Here is a 27,046-nt window from a genome sequence, read left to right as displayed (position 1 = left end):
CGAGAGCCAGGCTGTAATATGCGGCGAGAGACAAGGTGAGGATGATATATGAGTAAAAAAGTTTGTTGTATAAAACATGAGTGCGGCCATATTGCAGCTGGCATCTGCACCTCATTACTTATGTAAGAAACCCTGTATTCCTGTTACAGTGCCAGAGAGAGGTGCTCTCCAGAGGCTCCCTCATAAAGACTGGCCCAGAGTTTCACCACCACCAACCATTTAATTGGAGCCAAAACAGATGGTTCGAATATAATAAACAGGGAAAGTGATCGTTGATAGTGTTATGAGAATAAAAGATGTGGGCCACAATTGACAAGAGAGCTCCAGTGAAAGAAACTGAAAAGTGAATGGGGCTGTGCGCAGTGAAGTACAATGTCAACACCATGCAGTCCCCTGCCTCCTGTCCCTCGCTCATTTATTATTGATGTGCTGACGGTGCATGTTTGTGTGTGTATGAAAGAGCGGCAGTAAGTCTGACTGTGCCATCGAACCCGCAGCAGGACAAGGAGGCTTAACCTCTCATGCCGCCCGCAGTGGAGGAGCCAATAATTGCATCGATGTGTCTGTTGACTCATTTCCACTTAAGCATTGACTCGGTGTAGTTATCTCATATCCTGTCTAATCTCTTCATCTCCAACTTTTGTGTCAATTTTGACATTTGCTCCAAAGCTTATCAGGCAATGTAAGAATTTAATTACCCCTGCCACTTAACGGACCAATGGGGCACAGGCCCAGGAGCCCAAAGTGTCAGGGGACCTCCTGGCCATCATCTGCAAAATGTCACTCAAATTACTGGAACATACCAACCAGGAAAAGACTCAAAATGACCACACAGAGACACAAAACAACCAAAACAGACACATAATGATCCTAGAGGATGGGTAAGCAATCTGCGGTTATTAATTATATAACAATTATTTTTCAATATTTGATTTTTCATTTAACATCGCTGTAGTCTAAAGTTATTCTTACATTTTCGATTGTATAAATGTGCAGCCTATATGGTGTATAAAAAATGTTTTATCTCCTCAGTTATGTGCCTCATACGTCTACGGCCCAATGCCTTATTCTAAAATTTGCTGAATCTCAATAGCAATGGCTAAGTTTGAGTTTCCTTAGCAAGGCTAGCTATTGATTCCAAATTTGAAAAAGAAAATGTCTAAAATAAAATGGAAAATGGAGGAAAATAAAGAAATTTCATCGTGAGTGGACAGATTTGTTTGCTGTCACCATTAATACTGCAAAGTTTAAGTACCAAATAATCACAAACAGCCCACAGCAGAGAAGCTACTTTGTCGTAAAACATATTAATGAATGCTCATTTAGGCCTATTAGGAATGTTTATAGGCTAATGTAGATTAAATAGGCTGTGTTGCCAGCACTATAAGGCACAAATATGTTTTGCGGCTCCAGACAGACTTATAACTTTATTGGCCGAAAATGGCTCTTTTGATAAGGTTGCTGAACCCTGCTCTAGAGAGACACAAAACCACAAAAAAAAAAAAAAAAAAGCGTAACAATGACAAAGTGATGCAACACAAAAACAGGCAAAACCACAAAGCCTGTGTCTTGCTTCTACATACAAGAGGTGGTGGGGTGGGTGAGTGCCGGACCCCTAACACATTCGGCACCTTGTGCAAGGCCCCTCCCATGAGAGCTAATGATAAATCATCACAACACAAATTGACACTAGCCGGTCCCTGTCGGCTTTTTTGCGGCCGATTCAGCATGTTAAATCTGTGTTAGAGACATCAGAGCCCATCAGGGTGTGTAATCACTCTGATTGGCAGTTCAGCTCAGTGCACCAGAGGAGAAACATTAGTGAGGAAAGTAAACAATCAGCTAAAGTCAAGAGGGCAGTACATCCAAACAAACATGTTATATGTGATAAGATTTTTTTTTTAGCCACTGAGCTCTTTAGTACAAATGGTTCGTAATTGTTTGTGTTATAGTTCGCTAGCGCATGGTAAATATAATTTGTTCTTTCAACATCAGGTTGTGTTGGTAATGTGCTAACTGGCTAACTAGCATCTTGAATCCACCCTGTTGGTCTTCTGGTTGCCCTTTTTGAATGACAAATACAAACTATCGCCACCTGCTGCTATGGAGAGTTACTTCCTCTCATGCTAATGCATAACATACATGCTAGTTGGCTGTTGGCTGTAGGCTTTGACATGTGTTCAAGTGCAACTTTGGCTGAGACACAGGTGACATGACGTGACGTAACAGTTGCTGTCATTGCCACTAGTTCTTTGATGTCAGGTGGATGTGTCTGGGCCTTTACACTAATGCTCTCCAAATACACTCCACTCCACCAAACCCAGAAATCTCTAGCAAGTTCTGACTGTGATGATCACTCACTGAAGAACTAGATGGACTGGAAGTGGTACCCCTGCTACAGGCCAACCGTTAGCATGTGGTCTTTGGATCTGCATCTGGTGGGAGGGGTATTTTGGCCCTTTAGGCCACTGCCTACGTGGCCTACAGGAAGATCCGCCATTGCCAATGTGAGTGATGAATGATAAAAAGCAACAGAAGGACCAACAGCAAGATTTCAGCTAACAACTCTGGTGTTGCAGTAATATTTACCATCAATATCAGGACTTAAACTGATTAAAAAAACACAGTATTATTATCGCTTTCATCATAAAAAATAAATCTACCACTGGAACAATCTGTATTCTCCTCATCACACGTGATATTATACTTTCAAACGGCCAAACTGAAAGGAAACAATCAAATCATTCATGGGTCACATCGGAGCATTCCTCCACCGCCAACACTCTTCTGCCACTTCGCTGTCTCAAGCTGTGAGTTTACCAACACACACACACACACACACACACACACACACACTGTTCACTTCTTTCTGTGACCCAGATCCTGCAGTTCAAAGCTCAGACAGGCTCTGTGTTTCTGTCCACAGAGGATGCCACTTCATGTTGAATCCAAGTAGTGAACGAAGAGATAGAAGAGCCTCGTGCTGCTGCATTGTTTGCACGGCTGCAGGATGATGTGGCTGGAAATTGGCAGTGTTTTGTAAGCACAAACTTATCAGATAATCTCTGGCACATGAAGCAGAGAGAATGAAGAGATAAGTCTTGTATATACAGACGGGCACACATTGTAACATAAACTTCAGATAGAAAATTACTTCTCTTTTCTCAGTGTTCTAGTGAGATGATTGGAGGCGCTTCTGGGTGCATGAGTTGGACATTTTTTGTCCGATTCACTTCAGACCTGCACTGTAGTTGACAAATCCTCCTAATAGGTGTCCGAACTGACATGACAAACAAGTTTCAAGAAGCAATTATGTTATTTGCTCCACTTCTGTACGCTGTGTGCATGCATCTGAGTGACACCCATGACAGTGTGGCAGATTACTCAGGCTTTGAAAGGTATGTAACCTGTCATCTGAACGGCATGCACGCTCCGTCACACAGGCACCTCTACTTCTATATATGCGTCTTCCCAAAGCATTTCTTTCTTTCATGTCAACACTGTTAATCTTTTGTATTAAAAAGGTTCTTTTGCTGTTTGTCTGTGATGATTCAGTTTCATTTTTACCTACGCACGGCACACAGACTGGTGATCTACAGCACAAACCACATGTCACAGCCGCTACATCACTGCAGCGTGGGCCACCGTACAAACCGGTGCTACAATAACATCATGTCTCACTGGTGCCAAACTAAAAGCTCCTTTTGTGACAATTCTACAAGTGAAATAAAAGTGGAGGAAAAGTTCTTACCATGCTGCTACTGTCAAGAGAAAGGTCCCATACTAACTGGAGCAGAGTAATAACAAGCACACCCTCTCTTGAGCTCTCCCTTTCTGTTTTGCTCTCTTTCACACACACACACACACACACACACACATACACTCTCACACTGGCTCTTGCTCGCCCTGCAAAGCTGTACAGGCTACATTCTTGACAGTCTTTTGACAGCTGTGAACTTCCCTCACCCTGCCCAGCTTTTTCCCTCCACCCTCCTCCTCCTCCTCCCTGCGCCGGATCACAGACACATGCACAGTCACTTTAATTATTACACAACAACAAAAAAACACGTCACAGCAACGACAGGAAGAGACGAAGAGACACAAAGAATAAGTGCATTCGTTTATTGAAAAAAAAGAAAGGAGAAATATAGGAAATGTTTGGTGTTTTCTTTTTTTGATATTCCACTGTACCGTGACACATCAGTGGTTGACCTTGATGTCTGTGCTGTCAACATGAATGCAGGTGAAAGCAAAGACACATGGTGACACATAGTGTGTTAAAGCAGCTGAGATGGACGACACAGATTTAAGTCGGAATATGAGACATAAGCAGTGTGGATGAAATCAACCAGGAGGAAACCTGCCTGTTTTTTGTAAAGATGGAAAATATAATGTGTGAAAAATGTTGAATTATCTGTAATATGCAAGTATCATGAACTCCAGATGTATAACTGATGCTCTCTGTGGTTCAGTAGCTCATTTTACAGTATACACAGATAATAAAGGTCCTGAGAAACAACTACAAAAATATTTGAGATTTTCCTTTAAGTTAAAGATTACACACACACTCCTGTGTTCATTTAGAAAATTGTGCAACTTGAAGCTAAAAACAAAGTTGGTTTTCTTCCACACGTGTCAGGTTTCCACCAACTATAGCAACATGCTGATTAGCAGTGTTGGAAGGTCACTTTGGAAACAGAATGGGTTACAGATTACTAGTTAGTTAAAGTAGTGTAACTTATTAAATTCACTTATTTTTTGATTACTTTTCTGACAAATGTTTTAAACTGGGCGATAAAGCTGAAAAGTCAAAAAATGTAAATACATACATTTGTCTCAAGGGCTTTGCTGAGCCATGCTGTCTGGAAATATGACATTGCATTTCTGAATTGTGAAAAGTTGCAATGCAACAGAATAAATGTTGAATTTTACAAATGAGCTTTTTACTGAAAAAATATTTATTAAGCATGGGCTGGTTATGAGACACTGAGCTGAGCCCCTGGGCACAGGCATGCAAAAGCCGCCCCCCCCCCCCCCCTACACAGGAACAGGACACAGACTTTGTGATGGTTGAGTCTCTTTTTGTAGTTGTTTTGCAGCTCTTTGAAGTTGTCTTGTGTCTCTTAGCAGTCATTTTGTGTCTCTCTGTAGTTGTTTTGTGTCTCTTTGCAGTCATTTTGTGTCTCTCTGTAGTTGTTTTGTCTCTTTGCAGTCATTCTGTGTCTCTTTGTAGTTGTTTTACTTCTCTTTGTAGTTGTTTTGTGTCTCTTAGCAGTCATTTTGAGTCTCTGTAGTTGTTTTGTGGCATTTGTGCTCATTTTGAGTCCCTTTGTAGTTGTTTTGTATCTGTTTGTAGTCATTTTGAGTCTCTTTGTAGTTGTTTTGTATCTGCTTGTAGTCATTTTGTGTCTCTTTGTAGTTGTTTTACTTCTCTTTGTAGTTGTTTTTTGTCTCTTAGCAGTCATTTTGAGTCTCTGTAGTTGTTTTGTGGTGTTTGTGCTCATTTTGTGTCTCTTTGTAGTTGTTCTGACTCTTAGCAGTCATTGAGTCTCTTTGTAGTTGTTTTGTATCCGTCAGCAGTCATTTTGTGTCTCCCTGTAGTTGTTTTGTGTCTCTTTTTGTAGTTGTTTTACTTCTCTTTGTAGTTGTTTTGTGTCTCTTAGCAGTCATTGAGTCTCTTTGTAGTTGTTTTATATCTGTCAGCAGTCATTTTGCATCTCTTTGTAGTTATTGTGTGTCTCTTAGCAGTATCTTGAGTCTCTTTGTAGTTATTTTACTCCTTTTTACAGTTGCAAGTATATTTGTGTGTCTTTGCAGCTGTTTTGCATCACTTTGTGGTATTTTTGTGTCTCTCCAAGTAATATTTCTCAGGTAAATGCCTCTGGGCCTGTGCCCAGTAGGCACCTTCAGTAATCTATTCATATCTTGTAATCACCATTATTTTTGATTAGTAATTGCAATTTAATCCATATTTGTTTCTCAGTAACTATAACAGATTACAATTACATTATTTTGTAATTTAATTATATAAATGGAACATTCCAACACTGCTAATCAGGTTACCAACATTGATGGAGAACATACTGTGTTTTCTGCAGGGGAAGAGCATTATCATTCAAGGACTGTGAGCACCATATAATCAATACAGAGCTGAAAATATAGTTTCTATGATTAATATTTGCCTGTGGACAAGCACATTGTGTTTGTGGTGAACATGAGTGAGGTGGGTGTGTACAAGCAACATTCCAGCATGACTGAGAGAACACAGAGCAATTACAGCAACAAATATTTCACCTTCGGACATTTTAAAAGACAGAGCTGACGTGTCTTCAGGAACTAGAGAACTTTATTTTGCTCAGTACTAAACCAAGATAAATATCCTCATGAATAAACATAGTAGATGAGACAGTGATGATCAGATGTGTTGGGTTTAAACAAACTGCATACAATTAATGTCTTTACATCACATAGGAAGCTAGCCTCTCCGACATTGCATAATGGTTGGTGACAGGAATTTAAAGCTATTTGCACAGATAACAAATGGTGACTACTGACTGAGCACATCCGAACTGACATGACTCAACTAGTGGATCCAAGATAAGCATGAGTGTGACAGTAATGAGCAGACGATGGTGATGTGTTCTGACAGCTTGTTATGGCTCCAAGAAAAGAAATGAATAGCAAAGAATACAAAGAGAAGACAACATCAAGATTCCTTAAAATGCACAAACAGTATGATACATGAAGAAATCAACAACAGCACAGAAACAGAACTGTCACAGAGACTATAAGTTGCATGCATTCCTATTTTTGTTCCTGCTAAAATGCAGCAAGAGTTTGCCTTTTTGGTACACAGTGAGGTCTCCGTTTTTCTGGCAGCATAAACTGTGATAGTCTTTTCACAGGTAAATGGGCAAGTGAGTCGTTGCGCGGTCGGTCACACCTCAGCTCAGCGAGAGGAGGGGCTGCTGCAGCCTGAGGCAGAACAACAGAACTGATGGGCACCCTCATCCTCACCCTCCTCTCTTGGAAAGCAACACGGGACGAGTCAAAACACGGAACGAAGCACAGGGAAGGCAGACAGACAAGACAGAGAGAGAGAGAGAGTGGAAAAACAGCATGAGACACAAACAAAGAAAGCAAACAGGTGGGAACTAGAAAAGCTTAAAGCAGGGTGAGTGCATTCTTTTGGTTAAAAATGGTGTTTAGCATACTCTGAGTGTGTGCACATCACAGCTGTGTGAAGCCATTAGATGGCAGTGTTGGTGCATCATGCACTGATGTGTCTGAGAGCAGCGTCAGGTGGAGGATAAATGAGGGGAAGGAGGAGAGAAAAGAGGACGATAATTCGCCAGGTTCACTTGTGACTCAGTCCACCTCGGTCCCATAGCTTATTGAAGATGACTGCTATCGTCTCGCTCGCGGTGAAGGAGCTGTGTTTTTCAAGCTGGTAGAGGGGCCTAACTCCAGCTATTAGTCACACCTGGGAGTGGTAGGAGACTGACGCACAGGCGCTAGGGATTAAGAGAGGGTGGGGGGAGCAGGCAGACGAGGATGAAATGTAAAGAAAGTGATGGTGACTGTGTTGCAGGTGACTTGCAAGGCGTCTTATGAAGGTTTAAGGGTTTTGTTTTCTTAATCTTACTGTGCCGTACTCACTGTACTCTGGCCCTGCTGCGGCCCTTACCTGTCCTCCCGCTGTAAGCTTTGGTCAGTGGAGGGGCAGCAGTACTGATGGAGACTGACGAAGCTGTGAACGGTCAGACTGGTGGGGAACAGAGCGGCATAGGCAGTGCTGCCCGCCGCCGTGGGAGTGGTGGGAGCCGAGATGGGCTGCCCTGAGAAAGACAGCGGCCGGACACTTGACAGGAAGGACCAGAGACGGACGACACACACATGGAGACATGGAGAAAGCAGAGAAACAGACACACATACAGTCAGCGGCAAAGCAGAAAGCGAGACGGACCAAGAGAGGGATAGAGAGAGAAAGGGAGAGCATTGATCTGAAGCTGCACATCGATAGTGACAAATCATACAGCGTCAATGGTAGTACGATGAATGGCACATTTAAAAGAGAGGTAGATGTGTGACAGACTCTGACGACAGCAAGGTGACTAACGTCTTCCAGAGACGCCGCATCACAAACACTGCATGTTTTCCTCAAAATCAAGTTTACAGGTGTCTTAATGTAGGAGTTTAAAAAGAAATGCCTAAAAATACTCCAAACAGAGTTGTTAAACGAGAGCTTTGTGCGAGAAACTTCCAACCACTCTGGCGGATTATATAAAGCTCTATACTGGTCTACTGCGGGGTTCTTCTGTGGATCATCCTGTATGAAAATGTGAAACCACTTTCTGTAATGCATGCAGAAGTGCACATATCACACAAAAGCCTCTCTGCTGCCCCTGTACTCTGGCAGGAATTAGAGATGTTCCATCTGCAGATTGTGAGTGAGCAGCTGAAGAGTGAGCAGTGGTTGAGATTAGCATGTAAATGGCTGGTTTCTCACTGGGGCCAGCTGCTGTCAAGGACACGCAGTCCCTGTCATTTTAGCATGGAAACACTCGGAGACAAATTCAGCAAAGAGAGCGAGAAAGGGAAGTGAGATGCTGCAACACTTAAGCAGCTAACCAGCTTGTTTTATAGCCAGCTGTGGGAGACGAGGCAACCAAGATGAAATTCAGAATGTGTTATACACTCAAAAAACAACAGTTGTATCACAGAAACCTAATTTTACTAGATTGATGGATTAATACATGTATAGATTTATTTTATTTGTAGCTACAAGCAATTCTGTTAAAGGATAAGTTTGGTGATATTCTAGATTTTTCTTTTTGTCAATAGCTTGTTTGCTATCAGGTGACTATTATGGAAAATGGACCTGCGCTTGTATAGCTCCACTCTAGTCTTCTGACCAAGCACTTGAACGCAACATGTCACATTCACAGACACATTTCATACACTGGTCCCGAAGCTACCGTACAGGATGTCGCCTGCTACTCAGCTTTAACACACTCACACACCGAGCAATTTGAGGTGAAGTATCTTGCCCAAGGATGCTTCAACATGTGGACTGGAGGAGCCAGGGACTGAACCACCAATCTTCCAATTAGTGGACGACCCGCTCTCTCTTGTGAACCCAATTATGATGAGTGAAAGTCAGACGAAGGATGGAAGTGCCTGCACAAACTGACTACATGAAGGAGCTGGACGAACCTGCAGGCAGCAGGTTATCATCAGGAAATTAAAACTCATGTTACATGTGATCCATACAAAACAGAGACAAGTGATTCTCACACAACTTGACTAATTCGCCCGGTGTAAACACAATCTAACCTCGTCCTCCACACCTCCTAACATTACTAACATTAAATGCAAGCCGCTGACTATAACTATTTTGTGTATTGTGCATTGCATTCACGACTGAAACAACGGCCATCTTGTTTTCGGTCAGGTGAGTAAATGTGCCTGAGTGCAACTGTCTTTTATATTTCAACTCTGTACATGGACGCACCACTGTCAGGCTAACAGTACTAGCTAACCTATTATTTTCTACCTACGAGGTCAAGGGTTCCAAGAGGTGTGGTGAAAAATCTGGCTCGTGGCTAAAAACACAGAGAAGTTGTCAACAAAATGCTCACAGTGACATCTTTAAATGGTATCTGTTACATACAACTGATACAACCAACAGTCCAAAAATCCAAAGTTATTCAGTTTTTTATGACAAAGCACCACATTTTCACACTTAAGAAGCCTGAAACGATGATGATGATCAAAACAGTTGCCAATTAATTCTCTGTCCTTTGACTAATCAATTAATCAACTCTTTATTGCAGCTTTAATAAAAACTCTTGTCTGTGTCGTCAAAGTCTCAAGCAGCTCATCTTTCGTCAGTGCCACAGAGCTCCATTGTTGTCCAGCAACTATTAAAAGCCCAACAATTAGCCACACTGCTGCACTGGGTAACATGTTGCTTCATTAGCATGAAAATGGACACCGTGGTTTATTTTTGATTCAAACCCACATACACCCTCCTGCTGACGTAAATACTCACTAAACATGCAGATGAAAACAGTCCTCAATACAGTATTAAAATAAATACAGTTTTCCTCCTGTTTGGTAACATCTGCTAACGACTACAGTGCCCAGCTGTTTAAGGAAATTACTGAGCCTTTTATAAAATTTAAATGATGTACTTGAAGTGGCTGTAAACAATGTCTTCATAATAACTACGTATGAGACAACAATATGAAAACAATGTTACAAGATGAAAGGGGTCGCTCGTCATGATGAACTTACAGCACATCATTGCTCAAATCTGCCGCTTCCTTTGGCTTTACTGAGCTTTAAATTGATTCTCAGCTCATTGTTCAGCTGTTTGGCCCACAACTTTACTGTTTTGGTTCACTCTCATCACTCTCGTAGTGTCGTTCATTTGCAGCAGGCAGCTGTTTTCAAGAAAAAAGGAGACCTAATATGTTTTTATTTATTTTCTGTCATATATATATATATGATACGTCGGATGTTTATACTATATGTGGCAAAAGCTTCTAATAATGAGGTAAATGTATGTAAAAGTAATCCCTGTGAGCAAAAACCTCAGTCAAACCTTTATAATACTCTATTTCCAACATTTTTCTACTTTCCAGACAAGCTGCCTTGAGCTCTTAACAAATTTCTTTTCACAGCTCCAGGCACGCTACTGCAACTGTTTATATTACATAGCCTTCACTGCTACATGTAGCCTAATGCTAACTTTAGGTAAACGTGTAATCTTGGTTGGCAATGTTGTCAATTTCTCCCCAGTTTCTGATCACATTCCTGCTGGAACATGTCCAGTTGTGAATATTTTGGTTTACAAGCATTTATTAGTGATTTTTAATGGTAGAAAGTACTGCTATACTTTGTTACCGTCAGTGCCCGGCCGCAAGTACACTGCTACATGTAGCTACATGCTAATAGAGTTCTCAATCTCAACCAGAACTTGACAGGTCCCAAAAAGCCTGACGGGCTGGACCAGGTGCAAATTTGGGTATCATAGGATGGTGAAGGAATGGCCTGCCCTACTCTGCCTCTGATTGGTTTACCCTTACATTCTTACGCAAACCTTAACAAACCCCACTCCTGTTGCCTACACCTAATCAATCCAACCTATGACGGCAACTAGTACTAGCTAATCATAGGAAGAGTAGGGCAGGTTATTTCTTCATCATCCTAGGGTTTGCAAATTTGTGGACAGGACTTGGGCCGTAAATGTGCGTTGACTGACCGGTGATCGGTGATCCACCAAGATGCTCAATTTCCTGCTAGACATGCATGGCTTGTGCCGCCACATGGCTCGCGTGTCCCGGGCGTTAGAAGCCGACTAGTGCTTTTTGGAGGGGTCACGCTTGGTCGGGCTTGGGCTCAGCATTTTATGTGATGATCTCAGACTCACCGGGTTCAGGACTCAAATTGAAAGCCAGGTCGGTTTGGTTTGGGTTGTGATTTCTTTGGCCCGCTGAGAACTGTTATGCTAATATCCAGGAAACGTGTAATACTGATTGTAGAGGTTGTTTATTTCTCCCCATTATTGGATCATAATCCTACTGGAACATATCCAGTTGTAAGGATTTTGGTTAAGAAGTTTTTATTTGTGTTTTTTTTACAGTAGAAAGTGCTGCTATTCTCTGTTACAGTCATTCATCAGCTGCAAGTACACTGCTACATGTAGCTACATGCTAACGTCATGGAAACATGTAATCTTGGTTGCTGATGTTGTTAATTTCTCACAGATTTCAGATTATATTTCTGCTGGAACATGTCCAGGTGTGAATACTAGGTTTCTAAGCTTTCACTGGCTATTTTTCAGGGTAGTAAGTGCTTCTATTTTCAGTAACAGTCACTTCCCCAAGTGGCAATGATGATGAACAGATGCAGAGATATGGAAGACCCGGAAACGCTGAACCGATCAGAGCAGGCTGGGCTTTTTTGGGAGGGGGCCTTAAAGAGACAGACGCCAAAACGGACTGTTTCAGACAGAGGGTGAATACACGTATTCCTGTACAGACACTTAAGGAAAAAAAGTGTTTTTTGACCACTAAAGCATGTAAACATGTTCCAATTGAAACCTCAAAAAACATGTATGATCATTTAAAGGAGCATAATAGGTCCCCTTTAAAGGGTACTGAAATGTCAGTGTTTTGCGTACAGCTTGTTTTAGCTGCCCCCAAGTGGCTGAAAGAAATCAGTTATTACAGGTTTTAAGATTCCTCTCCTGTATCAACAGCTGGGCTCAGACCTGAGAGCCACAGACAGCGAAGCTGAAAATACTGAGAGAAAGAATAACGCACTGTTGGTTTTGACCTTTTCAAGGGATTTGTTAAAAAGAACAAAAGCACAGAGTATCACCAGCCTTATCCTTTAATCCTACTGATCAGGTAAACTGAAACACAATCCATGTTTGACAGGATTTAAAAGTGACTCTTGCCTTTTGAATGTTGGCAGGGTCAAAGTAGTCTGGTACAGTGAACAGGGCTGCTGGCAAGAGTTCAGGGGTTTCTAAACACAGAGTGGTAAAAATGAGAGTGTTTAAGGATGTAATCATGTAGGCGGAGTGCTCGTTTGCTTAGCGCAAATGATAAAAAGTTCCAATTAAATGAGAATAAGCTGTCAGTGGCTATTTTAACTGGAACAGGAGCACCTTGTTCGTTCCTATTTATAAAGATTACACAGAGGTTACAAGCCGGAGCCTTGAGAGGACGAGTTTCAGGCTTAATTACCAGCACTGATTAATATATTGTTGATTATCCTGACAAGATGTGGGTGACCTGCGTGTTGTTAATTTGTTCTGTATTAGGTCTCTTTCACACAGAGGGACTAAATATTCCAAAACAACTGAACCCAATGACCCGCTCAGCTTTGGATGGAGATGTGAAGAGAGGCAGAGGTGCTGTTACGTGAGCCTGAGTCATGCTCGTACACACTGTGCGGTCTTGCACTGCCAAGATTTGTATTTTACCAGCAGTAACTAATGCCTCCTGTTAGAGCATCCCCCAGTGTGGCGAGTGTTGACAGGCTCATCTAGGATCTGATTTCTGCTTCATGAGCAGTTATGCCTGAATCCCTCAGTGCCATAAAAAAAAAAAAACAGACAATGCCCCAATCGCCCTCCTCCTTCTTCTACACCTCCATAGAAAAACAAAAAACACATACTACCCACACACACTATTAGTATGTGTACATCTATCTCTCTCTGTCATTACCAGGCACACGTAGAATCAAAAGACGATAAAGATTAGAGATCCAAATATGAATCAACAACAGGTCGAAAGACATTTGTGATGTTATTGTGCAGAGAGGACACAGGAAGGCTAAAAGAAAAAGTGGTACATTGTGAGAATGTGAGGTGGCGTGTATTTAAAGCAGCGAGTTGACAGAGGCTGGAGGCAGGAAGAAGAGTGGGAGGAGAGCGAGCTACGTGAGAGTGGGAGAGGTTGAATACGGAGGAGGGCAAGGGTGAAAATAATCAAGAGAGGAGGGATGGAGGGAAGAAGGACCGAGAGGGGAGGAGGGATGTGAAATGGAAACAGGATGTGGAGTGATGGTGTTTCTGGAATCAGTGTTTCCTCAAACCTGCGCGGTGGCATGGGGGTGTCAGCGCGTAGGTGAGTCTATGTATAGATGAGCGAGGAGAATGGGAGCAAAGGCTCACATGCTGCGATCACAGGAAGACATCACCTGCCCTGTCGTGGCAGACTTTTTCTGTGCAGTTCCACGCCACAACAACTGTTCTATCAGAGAGCACTTTTATTTACATCCATGTGGCTTTTCTGGGGGTTTAGTTTAAAAATCTCGGTCCAATTCCACCATGGTGCGACCCACTTCAAACTGTGCTTTCACCATTGTTTTTTTTTGTTTCTTTTTGCCATTGTCTATGAAATAAGAGTGTGGGAGCGCACTGCGTCATCCCACCTCCAGCATGTGACCCGCCTGACTCCTGCTGACAAACAGAGACGTTTGATAACCACACATGCTGCGTTGTAGCCTAAAGTTAAGTATGTTTTCATACACCCCACCACCCCATCTCCCCTTCCACCAGCTCTTCCACATCCAACCCCCCCTCTCCCACTTTCCACTGTGAGCTTGAGTCTCCTGCTGCTTGGCAACAGTGCGGACTGCCTGTGTGGGCGTTTGGCGTTGAGTGCCAGGCGAAAGCACTGACAAGGAGGGGCACAGTTACAGTTATACGACTCAACTACGCACACCAGGCGCCTGCTGTGCCCTGTGAGTTTGCGTGCACATGTGTGAATAGGTGTGTGTTTGATTTTCACTGGATATGATTCATCCAATGGAGAACAATTAGGCTTCGTTCAAATGTGATGTGGGAGACACAGAGGGAGTAATTCAAGGAAACGATATCCCTGCAGATCACCGGAGGGATATTCTGCAAAGTGTGAAACAGATCTCGGTCATAAAGCGTCACTAATTGTCAGCGGTTGCCGGCCAGAGGAGCCACATCCCAACTTTTCAATGAGACGCATGATAAATAAAACGTCGCAGCGCTCATCTATCTTCAATATGTCTCATCCATCCCCATCAAGCCGTCATTCAATCCTGTTTCTGTCTTTCACCCTGCTCCTGCTCCCACTCCTACCCTCTCTTCTCTTCACTTCTCTCCATCTCTCTATTCTGTGTCTCTCGCCCACAGAGTTCTTCACAGAAGAGCTCACAGCGTTCCCACGGTAACCAGTCTCCCTATTCTGCTCCACAGAACGTGTGCATGAGTGTTTGACAAACATCCCGCCTCAAAAGTGCCACTTATCTGCATTTGAACCGGAAAGACAACCAATAAAGTAAATAGTAACAGCTGGGAGAGGGATATAGAAATGCACCTGTGTCGATCAGATGTTGACATGCCAGAGGGAGCGATGTGATGTGGAAACCTGCACATACTACACCAGGGAGGAGGAGGAGGGGGGGGTTTTGAGGGTGGGGGGTATGATGCATGATTAGATGCACAGTGATGTTTACCACACTGATGAATGGAGAGAAGGCTCAGCGCTCTGCCCTGCTCGCTAATGACAAAGCAAGACCGCTAATCTCTGCGCTAATTTACCACGGCTGTTGTTCGGACACTGTTATCTGTGCACAGCTGACATTTAAAACAAAGCTTAGGATCGCGGGGGGGGGGGGGTCATGATTTGGATATTTAGCTGCCCTCTCTCCCCTCCTCCTCCGCCCCTCCCACCCCTGGATAGGTGAGGTAATTGGAGGTGGAGGGAGGATGGAAATGCAATATTGTAAGTGCCTCGAGGACAGCTTAACAGTTTCCACAGCAACTATATCTCTCACTGCGCTCCCGGTCCAAGAACATTTCACTTCCTGTGAAAAACTTTACATCACAGCTATCTATTCACTTCTCTCCTTACTATTTCAAGATGTGATGATATCGATGGTATCAAGAAGGCAGGTATGTAAGGCGAGGTCATGTGTCTAGGGGTATAACAGTTTGCAGCTTGAGACTGTTAAAGGAAAATTTCACCCACAAAACATAATTTAAATATCAATTATTCACTCTGTGTTACAGAATAATAAGAGTTATAACAGAGTCAATCCGTTTTAGCTGAAAGGTCAGAGCTCCGACACCTGGTGTGTCCTCAGTAGGTCTGACAAAGAGTCACAGATTCAGTCACATAATCATAATATAATGAAGTCATAATATAATGAAAACCTGAAGTGTAGAGCAAAACGAGGCCTCCAGTTAACTGATAGCTGCCATGAGAACAGCTACAAAGAAAGCTTTTCATACACAAATAAAATCTCCCCAAGGACACAGTTTACTTCAGGTACAATGAAGCCTTAAACACACAAGGAAGCAGAGTACTACTTCTTTATATGGTAATGATTAATTTTGTTCCTACAACTGATTGTTTTCTAACAATGCCTTCTTGGTGAATGAAGAATCCAAAAACAGAGAAAATTCTTGATGAATTCAAGTAAAGGAGGACAGCGTTTAACACCAGCAAAACTATATCTAAACATCAGTTTACAAACTCTCACACAACTCGTGCAGTATATCCAAGTCTCATATAGTTAGCATTTCTGCTAACTATTTCAAATGAATAAACTCTGCTCATATATGCCATTAAGCACAGTTCAAGCGCACTCGCTTGCCTAAGCACGCTTCTCGTCCATGCATGACACTGTTCATGCAAAGTGTTTTAAATAGTAATATTTCAGCAAAAGTGCATGTGTTTGGGACATACTGACCAAACAACTGAATAAATGAGACTCTAATATACTGCACGAGTTGTGTAAGAGTTTTGAGCAGATATCTTGATATAGTTTTGTTGTTATAGCTGTCCTCCTTTGCTTCAGTTCATCAAGAACTGACCTCTCGTTAAGGTGGAATTTATACTTCTGTGTCGACACTCATACCTATGCTGTAGGCTCTGCGTTGGCATACAGCCTGAGCCGTAGCCTAACCTTCACCTCCCCAGTACGCGATGCACCGACGCAAACCTCCTGTCTATTTTTGTAAGCTGAAACCATTTCCCTCAGTGGAAACGAAACTTTTATTTACTTAAATTTCAGAGATAAGAAACAACAAATTGTGAAGACAATAAAGCCTCCACAAAATAGGATTTAAAGTCTTGGGAGTGATTTATCCTGGCTTCATATTGGTAGAGGAAATCCCTACTCGTCGCTAGGCTAATTTATACAATGTAAAATGCCTTAGACGTTAATAACATTAGCATGTTATATTTGTTTGGAAAACGTGTTTAGTACAAGACAGTTGTTTTGTCAGTGAACCTTGTGAGTTGTAATATAGCTGAATTTTATAACGTTACCTTTGTTAAATGTTGCTTTTGCCCCTGGCTTCATATGAGTAGAAAGAAGTCCACTAGCTGCTAGGCTAACAATGCAAAGTGCCATAGGCTTGTGCTAAAAACATTAGCATGTTGTATTTGTGGGGAAAATGTTTCCAGCAAAAGACAAATGCTTTGTCTCTGAATGCTGTGAGTTATAGTGAAGCTGATTTGTGTACTTTTGTTTTTGAAATTGTCACTGGCCATGTTTAATGTGTGTTTAATGTGTGTTTTGAATCAACTAAACTTTACAGCACTTCACAGAAACCCCCGTAGCCAACTAGTGTTTTGGAGGTGTAACACAGACACAGACACACCACCGCACAAGTATAATTGCTAACAATGGCGTAGACCACGTGCATGGGCTACGGCGCAGGCTTTGCCACACCAGCCACGCAAAAAAAAAAGTCCAGACAAACTACAAGCAACGACAACATTCAGGGAGCCAATTGAGCCCTGAGCAACAACTCGCTTGCTTTGCCAAAATAGAGCCAGGTCGAGCAATCTTTCAAGCAAGAGACACGTCGCTGACGCGTGGAGCAGGTTAGGAGATCTTCATTGGAAAACAGAAACAACCTGATGTTCGCTGGTTTGTATCGCATCCAGTTAGGAAGAAGTGTACGGAGCTAAGTTAGCACCTCTGTGCTACGCTAGCTAGGCTACTGAAGCTATACTGACTGTATACACATTCTGCTTTGTTTTTGATGATCGTAGCAATAAATTAAGCGCTACCCTGCTTTGCAAGAACATCGTTCCTTAATTTCACTGTCTTCTGTTTCAATTAGATTCTGTCTTCATATTTTTAGCTTGTTCTCGCTGCTGAGTCAGATTGACATCCTAGATATAAATACTATTTCTTCAGGAAGTGCAGTTAGTGGCAGTGTGGGCTCGATGCTCACTCTGACAGCTTGACAGACCGTCAGCGGCTAACAACAAAGAGGCGGGGCTTAGCTAGGAGGTCATTTTTCGTCTGTTTTTGGATTCTTCGCCCGTTGTGGAGGTAAGCGAGAAGAACCAATTTGTCTTGATGCATTCATCATAGCACAGGGTGAGTAATTGATATACAAATGATCATTTTGTGGGCGCAGTATTCCTTAAAGTTCCTACTGTAGATGGTAAACTGAACAATCTCCCAGGAGTATTTGTTCTCACACAGTCCGTCTGTTTGTCTGCTGACGCGATATATCCGCTGCTTCTGTCGCCACATAGTCGTCTGTGCAATGAAACTCTACAAGGCCGTATATGCTGCCAAGAAACGGTTGAAAATAGATGAAACGTGGCAGCGCTGAAACATATTAAATCCAACTCTAAAGCCTTTGAATCCCTCTGCTTTTACATGTAATATGCATGTTAACAAAAAACAGAGTTTCTGCATTAAGTGTGAAATCTGAGTGCCTCACTGTGATGAATACGACCAACTGCACAGAGAGCCGAGGCCATTAGTCAGTCTACTGTGGGAACTTTTTATTGGGCCACTTAAAAATGTGTATCCTCATAAATCCTGAGTAACATATGACTAAATACAAATGAAAAACATTTTTTTTTATATATTTGCACACACAGTATGAAGCCATGAGCACTCAGTGCACTCGTGGCGAGGAGAAGGCAAAAAAACACCACCCACGTACACTTGCCTCCCACACACACACATCCATCATTTAAATTTACGTCAAGCTACGCTGCATCACAGTAATCATTAGCACCGTTAGCGATATTCTAATCCTGGCCAGAATTAAACATTGTTTAATTCACAACGTATCCTGAAATAGACAATATATAAAAAGGAGAGTGAGATTGGGTGCTTGAGAAAAACAGTGCTCTATCCCTTCTAGAAAGTGGTGGTGAGTCCAGAGAGAATAGATTACCTCCCATCACATCACACAGACTGTTTGGAGCAGGTCAGTACAGCTGAGCTTACCCACACAATAGCCTGGGGCTGGTTCATTTCTCCAAGTTGCATCTTTGCTACTATGGGAGGTAAAGATGCTGGTCAGAATTACCACGTACCACGAGCTCCTTATGAAGAAAGGAGATGCAGCCGAACTAATCTGGAACAATGAGTGTGCTTCAGTTGATAGCAGGAATAAGAGCGAGGGGAAGAGATAGAGAATAGCACAAAAGTAATTTCTGCAGCTTCTCTGAGTCATATCTGCAGCAGTGGGAAACAGAAACAGCGAGGGGGAGAGAGTGAGTGTGTGTACGTGGGTATGTGAGAGAGAGTTAGAAAGGGAGAGACAGGGAGAAAGAGGGTGAGGGAGTGGAGTGGGGGTTGTAAAGGGGATGAGGGTTATGGGTGGTGGAGCCACACAAAATTAGCAAATTAGGCTCTTTGTGAAACAAAACTCCATATTCCCCAAACAGAATTAATGTCAGGGAGAGTGGAGCACAATGCCCACAATGCCCTGCGTGGAGAGGGAGATGGATGGAGGGATGGAGGGGGGTCGATGGAGCAGAGCGGAGACACAAGCACCTTCACAGGGTTCTTTGGAGCTTATGAACACTCCCGTTGTGACAATGAGAGGGAAGTGAAGAAGAGAATAAGATAGCTCGGCTCCTCTTTATTTTTGTCGTTATATAATAATGCCGCTCTGAGTATCGGCACTGCCGGGGCTGTCGCCAAGACCTCTGGCTGCCCCTGCCTCTCATCATATGAGGACAGCTGCATGTACACGGCACATAATGAAGGACACAATCTCTCGCCCATGCAGCGAGGACTGTCACATCATCGTAACAAGGCAGCCTGTATGGCAGACTGCGGGGTCACATTAGCTGTCTAATAATGGACATCCCAGGTGATACGGTGCACATGAACACACTTGCAAAACAAAAAAAAAGACACACATATATATGCACAGCAGTAATTATCACCCCTGGGCCAGTTGTAATTATACTCTGGTCACACTAATTAATCTCTCATGCACTCTGCGTGTACTTCCCACCCTCTTTCACACATTTTTTTTGGACCAGCACATACATTACATAAAGACACACTCGCTCTCACACTCACACAGACTCATCCACTTGCATGACCTCTCCAAAAATAACAACAACAGCAAAGAAAAAAAAAACATCTGCCGCACTCACAGTGAGCTCTGGCAATACCCTCAACCCTGCTGCTTCTTAGAGGAGGGACTTGACGTCAAAAATCTCCTTGCCTTTAAGGCCTCCGACTCACATTGTTTCACACTGCCATTAACAGAAAGGAAAAATGAAGGTAGCATTCGGGACAGCTGTTTTATGGTGTGCCGCTGGGAGAAAGAAGAGGAGAGGGCTTTGTTTTGATGCAGTTGCTGCATGCACGGGTAAAAAAAATGGGGACAGTTTATTGAGTTTCTTATTCGGTTTCTTTGTTCAAAATCAAAATTGAGGGTTATGTGAGGAACAGAGAGAGAGATGAGGACTCCCGCTGGAGGAACAAAAACTAATTGGACAAAACAAAGGCAAGCTCTCTCAGCTTTGCCTTCCCTGGCCCGGACTCCCCTTCTCCTCTCCTCCCCTCTCCTCTCCTCTCCTCCTCCCGCTCTTACACACCCTGTTGACAGATGGCAAATCAGTGTGTGTGTACCACCTTTTCTCTTTTAGACTGAAGCACACTGAGTAAGGTCGCTCACTCACTTTCCTCCCCCTTGTCATCTCTTTCCTCTCCCTGTCTCTCTCCCACATCTCCCTTCTGTCCCTTAACCTGATCTGAGCCATATTTAGAGAGTCACGGGTGCCGGCGATGAAAGAATCCATGTTTGTTTATGATCTATAATCAGAGGAGAGGGTTTCGTCGCTGACCTGAGCTAATGGGCCAGTTTCGAGTCGGGCTGAGTCACAGCCAGACAGGGACAATATGGCTCTGCTGTGCGGGTGACTCTTTATTAAATGTGACACTTCATATGATACGCTTGCCTGAGCCTGGATCCAAAGTCAGCCAGAGCCGCCACAGGCCATTAACAAGGGAGGATCGGCAAGATCTACATTTACAATTCATTGCTGCATTTAACACCTACATAAATACCTAATATGTGCTTCTGTGCAATGACTAAGTCACCCCCAGAGATGATGGGAGGGGGCCAGAGAGGCAGACAGCAGAGGACTGGGATCGATAAGGGATTTGGTCACAGTCTGAATCAATCGCTGACAAGAGGATTGGGACTGTAAGAAAACAGATAGTGAGCGAAACCCAGTAATAATTGCTGGGATGATTGCATGTAGAGCAGTGATACTCAACTTACAGCCCGTGGGCCAAACCTGGCCCTGATAAGGTGTCTGGTGGCCCCCCAAACATTGTCTAATTCACAATGACAATAAATTGATTGTTTTTGTACTTTTAATATAAATAAGGCACCAGAATACATAAAAAAAGCATCAATATTAGGGACGCACCAATCTATCTGTTGAACATCAGTGTCAGCCGATGTTCACTTTGTTAACTGCCACTGTCATCTGCAAATAAGATGACATTCAACGATGATAATGGCCGATGTTTTCCTGTTTTTCTGTTGTGCCACATCAATTTTAAGCAGACTAAAAAGCAGGACTCAAGACTAATGGCGTGGATGCTAGAAAACATGTTTGTGATGAACAGAGATCTTCCCCAGGACAACTTTGAGACGAAAGGATGCAGTAAACTCATTTTCTGTCATAATTTCATTAACCTTTAAAGTCATTCTCATTAAACTGATTAAAAACGTAAGAAATGGGAAGTTAAAAAGATAACTTTAATTGACCCTTCGCTAAGCCTCTCCCTTAAACACTCACTGTCCAATCCTACGTTAGCAACCGTGCGTAGCAACCAAGAGGTCTGTCAGGCTTTCAGCTGAAGCTAATATGCTGAAGCGGTGTGCATACAGTACCTGCAAGTCTGATACCCAAAAAGTGTCGAAGGTAGTGTTGGATTTTTCCCCTACCCCAAGCCCAAGACCCAAGGAGAGATTTAAGATGCTAACTAACGTTAGCTAACGCTAGCTTTGTGTGCTAGTTTAGATAAAATTAGAAAACAAAGACGTCTCAATATTAATAGTAAGTTACTTATGTTTAAACTTTAAAGGAGCTATATGTAAGAAATCTAAAGCAAACAGTCATAAAATCCTCCTAATATGTCACAGAGACTAAGGAATAATGTTCATATAACATACTGATCTCACCGACAACAATAGTACAGCCAGAATATTCGCATTTAAAAAAATATTTTACAGTCTGCAAATCATGTTTATGTTTTGAATTTGTGTTTTGGCCTGTTGCGCCACCGCCGTCTACCAGTCACGCAGTCAGTAGAGTCTCAGCATCAGTTACAGTTACGACTGAGCTACAGCAGCACGGCAAGCAGCATTAGCAGTGTCCCGGTACATAGCATTAGCAGCTGGCTCCTCCGCTGTATCCCGGCAGCAGCGTTAGCAGCAGAGAAGCCGGACTTGCTCGAATGGTCCGCTGGAAAACCGAAGATCACGGACGCGGCGACACGGCCCTGCCACGGCAGCCGTCCGTGGGCAAACAAATCAGTCTCCAGCGTGCTGCTGTCCAGCAACCTCGAATCTGTAGGGGTGGGGGGGGGGCGGACACGACTCGCAGCAGTATTTTGAATTTGAGTGCAGTCACCGTTTTGGCCACATTCTTACATACAACGCCTTTAAGTCGAGTCACTGTGTAGTAGGCTATTTGAGCAAAAGAAATACTAGTAACATTAATTAACTTAACCTACTGTACAAGAACATTCTTTGTTCCTGTATATTTATCCTTCACATAAAGTGTCAAGACGTGGGGTGCCTAACACTTGCATTGCGACTGGTGAGCTTTTCCCTCTATTTTAATGTTCTCGTGGTTTATACTCTGCCAGCAGATGATATTGTGAATGTAGCTCTCAAATGCATACTGAAGACCTTTCTGTCGGCTTCTCTCTGATATCTCCGAACAGTTTTTCCAGAAATTTGATGTTATTTCCTTTGGAATATTTCTCACTGATATCACTGAAAATTCCATATTTCTTATGATAGGAGCGAAAGCTTGATGGACGTAGCAACAGTAACTAAGGGGGGCAGGGCTTAGCGAAGGGTCAATTTAAAATGATTAAACACATACCACCTTTAAAGATATCGTTAAGTTAAAAGAAAAACGTATTGTTTTTTTCGATCACATGACTAGAGTTCGGAGGTCGTACCTGTTGCATTATGGGCCGAGGCAGTGCGGCAGCAACAAGCGCCAGCATGGCTACAGAGCAGAGAGCCACCATGGTTGGACAGGAAGTACATACCGGCCCCAGAATAATAGTATTCTGCATTGTTCAAGAGGCGCACATGGTAATTGTCATTTTGCACCTTTATTTGATTTGTATCTGATCATAATATTTGTTTAAGTGGCCTGTTTGGACAGTTGAATATGTCTTCTGTTGCTGTGCTAATGTTTTGGGACCTGTCTATCAGAAAATGCACATGAGAGACTATTGTTGGGCACATCTAAATACTGGACATTTGTTGAAAAACACTCAAAGTAATTACAAGATTTGTATGTTTTTGTATTTTTGTAGTTTTCACAGTATCTGCGGAGGATTGAGGGATGGAAATAAAACTCAAAAAGACATCTGTATGATGCATGGCCATTATCCTTGGGCTGGTGTAGTTACAATGCTGCACTGTGAACAACAAATTCGTATTCATGTTGAAATCAGTAGGAAAAGGGCTAGTTAACGTTAGCTGATAGCAGCCGCTGGCCAGAACTAACAGCTAACAGAGGTTGCACTGTGGTGCATTCAAGAGCTCTTCTGTAAAAAGGAGTCTTGGGCAAAGGTACAATATAACATTCTCTTGATGTGTTCAATGTGAGCTTGTAAAATGTAGTTTTTGGTGAGAAACTTGAACAAACACAGCTGTTTGAAGGAGAAATTTTTGATGTTTTTACACCAATATCAAATAATTATTAGAGAAGGAATTATGATATTATATAAATAGCAAAAGAGCATTTGAAGCAGTTATTTAGAAATGTTTTCATGTGAAAGAAGGTCATTTTAAAGGTGCTTTCAAACACAAGTGTGAGTGAATTTCTGCTCAGTGTAAAAAAGGACTGAATGAACTTTTGTTTCCCTGGGACAAAAGGGCGAATATATAACTGTATCAGCCAACAATTTCACAATTGGTGCATCCCTAATTATTATAACAGAGCTTGTTCATCAAAATAAAATGCCAGGAAAAGGTCCCCTGAACCCTCCGACAGAGGCACAGGCCAAGCCCAGAATGTCCTTAAATCCTAAAACCATCCCTGCATACACGTGACCTGAGCCGAGCTGCTGCGACTGGCCCCTGGCCTCCTGATATTTTGTGAAAGTGGCCCCCAGGCGAAGCAGGTTGAGTATCCCTGCTGTAAAGAAATGTTATCATATGCACAAGGACCAAATGGTTTCTGTCACTAAGACTGCAACAATATATTTCACTGTGTACTTTTGCACATGAATTGCTGCCTACTCACAAAGCTTAATGCTTCCAGAACAAAAGCCAACTCTGTGCGTGTGTGTGCGTATGTGTGTGTGTGCGTGGTTAAGTAAAAGCGAGGACAGATGCACTTGCTGTTTGCCAAATCTGTGTTTGCAGCACTCTAACTTCAGGTCAGCCTTGAGTTGGGGGGGGTAAAAAAAAAAGATCTCTTCAAAGCCAACGAGCCTCTACAGTTCAGAGTGAAGAGGAAAAAGAAACACACACTTTTAGCAAACGGTGGGCGGATTTTTCATACAGAAGGGCTCCGCTGGTCCAGAGAGTTCAGACCCATAACCCTCCTGCCTGGACTCCAGTTTTCCTCAGCATACTACGATGCAACTCCTCCGCACCTCGGAAAATAGACTGTGATCATAACACACAAATCAAACCCTCTGCAGGCACTAACACACACACACACACAGAGCGTGATGAAATGGACACCTTGAGCACTTATCACTCCACTTATAATCCTCCTGCATATTTCCTCACGGCGGTGTATTAAAAAAATCCCTTCTTAGGTTTAGACCCATTACTGTGAGGATTATCTCTGATGACTAGAAAGGCTGTGGCTCCATACAGCCTGTCATTACGTGGGCTTAGCATATACAGTAAATGTTCTTTCACACACTGGATGTTACGCACACTGTGGTCATCGCTACGATTCACAGCAACCTGGACGAGATCACTGTATCATGACATGAAGCCGCCATTCACTGGTGGAAGATCAAACCAGTTTCAAGCTTGAGAACATGAAAATTCTAAATGGGTCCAGGTGCAGTTCCTGTTGGAGTGTTTGTTAATGCTGACAGGAAGTAAACAAGGATCCAAGTTGTTGCCCTAGCAACAGAACAGCAATGAAACGATGCACAGAAGCTTCTGTGTTACTTACTTTCTCCGTAGGGTGGAGCTGGCGTTGGTGTCTGTGCTGTCGGTGCGCTCAAGCCGGTCTCGCTCGGTGGTGGAGGAGCCACAGGAGAGACCTCGGGTCAGCCTGGTGTGGCCCCTCCTCTCCCTGCTGGGCCCTGGAGTCGAGGTTGATGCAGCTGTCGCCTGAGCCGTTGCGGTGCTACCATTCCCACTGCCACCACCACTGACGCCACCGACACTGGCATGATGGATGGGGAGGGACAGAGGCTGGCTGTGGTTGTGGTTCTGCTCAGGAGTGTCTGAACCAGGCGTCCGTGGGCTGCGGTCCTGCCTCAGGTCCTGGTTCTCTTGGCTGACCCGGTCCAGCTGGCCCTCCAGCTCCTCGATGCGCCGCCGCTGGGTCTCCAGGAGCTTGGCCTGGCTCTCAATGATGTTGTTGAGCTCCAGGAGGTACTCCACGGCCCGGTTTGGGCTCTCTGGGCTGGTCTCCATGGCGGGAGCCCTGCCTCTGGGGGTATGACCACCGCCAGCCACCGCCACAGTTTCGACCCCGTGGGGCCGAGATCCACCCCCCCCACCAGCCCTGATGAGTGGGGGGGAGGGAGGGACCGAGGAAGGCTCTAGTGAAGATTAACTGATGGCTTCAGATGCTCAGAAACAGGAAGTCACAGAGATTAAAAGGTTGAGATCGCAGGATGACTACATATCCCCAAATCTGAGGGTGAAAACGAGCATTATAGCATCTTAGTGGCTGTTAAAAATATCACAGCGCTGAGAATAAAAGTTCAAAATGAAGTTGCTGATTGTCTCTTCTCCTGTTGTCACAGTCATTTTAAAAGAGCATGCCGAATCAGCATGAAGCGAGTCGATAGTTTGGGCCATGATGATGAATATTAACTCATAAAGCATATTAAAACAGACTGACTGGATGGAGGGGGAACAGAGGTAAGTCTTGTCTAAATGAGGCTGATCAAAGATCAGTAATAAACTCTCTTTAATGGCTCCATGAGCAAAACTACAAACAGAGGAATAAGCAGAATATTAAATTATCCACTGACCTGTGACATCCTGCTCATTAACTGCAAGAGCAGCTTGTAGTTCATTAAAAACACCTCAGATACACTAACACTTTTTAGGTTCCTCGACATTCAGGGGAAGGGGGGATAGGGGTGATGGGGGGGTGATGCTGTGTGAGATCTCCCACTAATTATCAGACACTGTCAATCATTACATAACACAGAAAATTCTGCTCCCTCCCACGTTGAGTATCCCCGCAGTCTATCATGGTCGCTTTCAACCCATGGCTTCATGTGTCTTTATGGCACAGAAAGTAAGCAGAGGTGGTTCACTAAGTTCATGCTGCGGGTCCAGATCCTCCCCTCTGCTAAGACACAACTACATCCTACTGCTTCACATTCAGATTAGTTCCCAAAGTGCGCGTGGCTCTGGGCTTTTGCATCCAACAATAATGCTGTTTATTCCCACGTCACGATTCATACACGCCGGAGATACAACTTGTCCCCTCTACAGGAGCTACACCTGTAAGGAATATTATCAACAGCCCCAAAGTCTCAGTCGGCTGTGTCAAACCTGTGAATTGTACTTTGGTGATGTGCTGCTCTCGGCGCTGATCTGGAATCGGTTCAAACGGACAGGTTGAGTTATTTCCTACTTATCTGAGGCGAGTTCCGGCGGCGGCAGCTCGGTAATCCATGCGGGAGTGTGGCGGTAAATCTTCTTTGCGGTGGCGCAGAAACACGCAGAGGTTTCGCTCCTCGAGCGTCTGAACTGCAGCGATGCGTGCGGCTTTTCCTCTGAGCGCATCACTGTGAAGGAAGCGTCAATCACACCGGACTTCCGGTTGAGAGTTTCAAAATAAAA

At 43.4% G+C, this 27,046-nt stretch overlaps 1 protein-coding gene and 1 long non-coding RNA gene across 4 annotated transcripts in view; both read right to left on the bottom strand.

Moving 5' to 3' along the window:
• The window catches only part of iqsec2b (IQ motif and Sec7 domain ArfGEF 2b), a 43,702-nt gene extending 16,656 nt beyond the window's left edge, over window positions 1-27,046 (bottom strand). For 2 of the 3 annotated variants that reach the window (XM_033628694.2, XM_078169834.1), the window contains exon 1: window positions 25,188-27,046. In XM_033628694.2, the coding sequence (XP_033484585.2) occupies window positions 25,188-25,657 (470 nt within the window). In that variant the 5' untranslated portion in view covers window positions 25,658-27,046. Of the gene's footprint in view, window positions 1-3,751; window positions 3,897-25,187 lie in introns of those variants that run through there. The other variant, XM_078169833.1, reaches the window with a different exon arrangement.
• Window positions 4,108-9,389, bottom strand: LOC144464135 (uncharacterized). The gene is made up of 2 exons (XR_013491928.1): window positions 7,688-9,389; window positions 4,108-7,025 (listed from the first exon to the last, which is right to left on the bottom strand). It is a non-coding gene; the product is annotated as an uncharacterized LOC144464135 (long non-coding RNA).

The sequence above is a fragment of the Epinephelus lanceolatus genome, chromosome 8 (assembly GCF_041903045.1).
Source record: "Epinephelus lanceolatus isolate andai-2023 chromosome 8, ASM4190304v1, whole genome shotgun sequence".
Lineage (NCBI taxonomy): Eukaryota > Metazoa > Chordata > Actinopteri > Perciformes > Serranidae > Epinephelus > Epinephelus lanceolatus.
The sequence above is the reverse complement of the archived record's forward strand: the minus strand, read 5'-3'. Positions and strand labels throughout refer to the sequence as shown.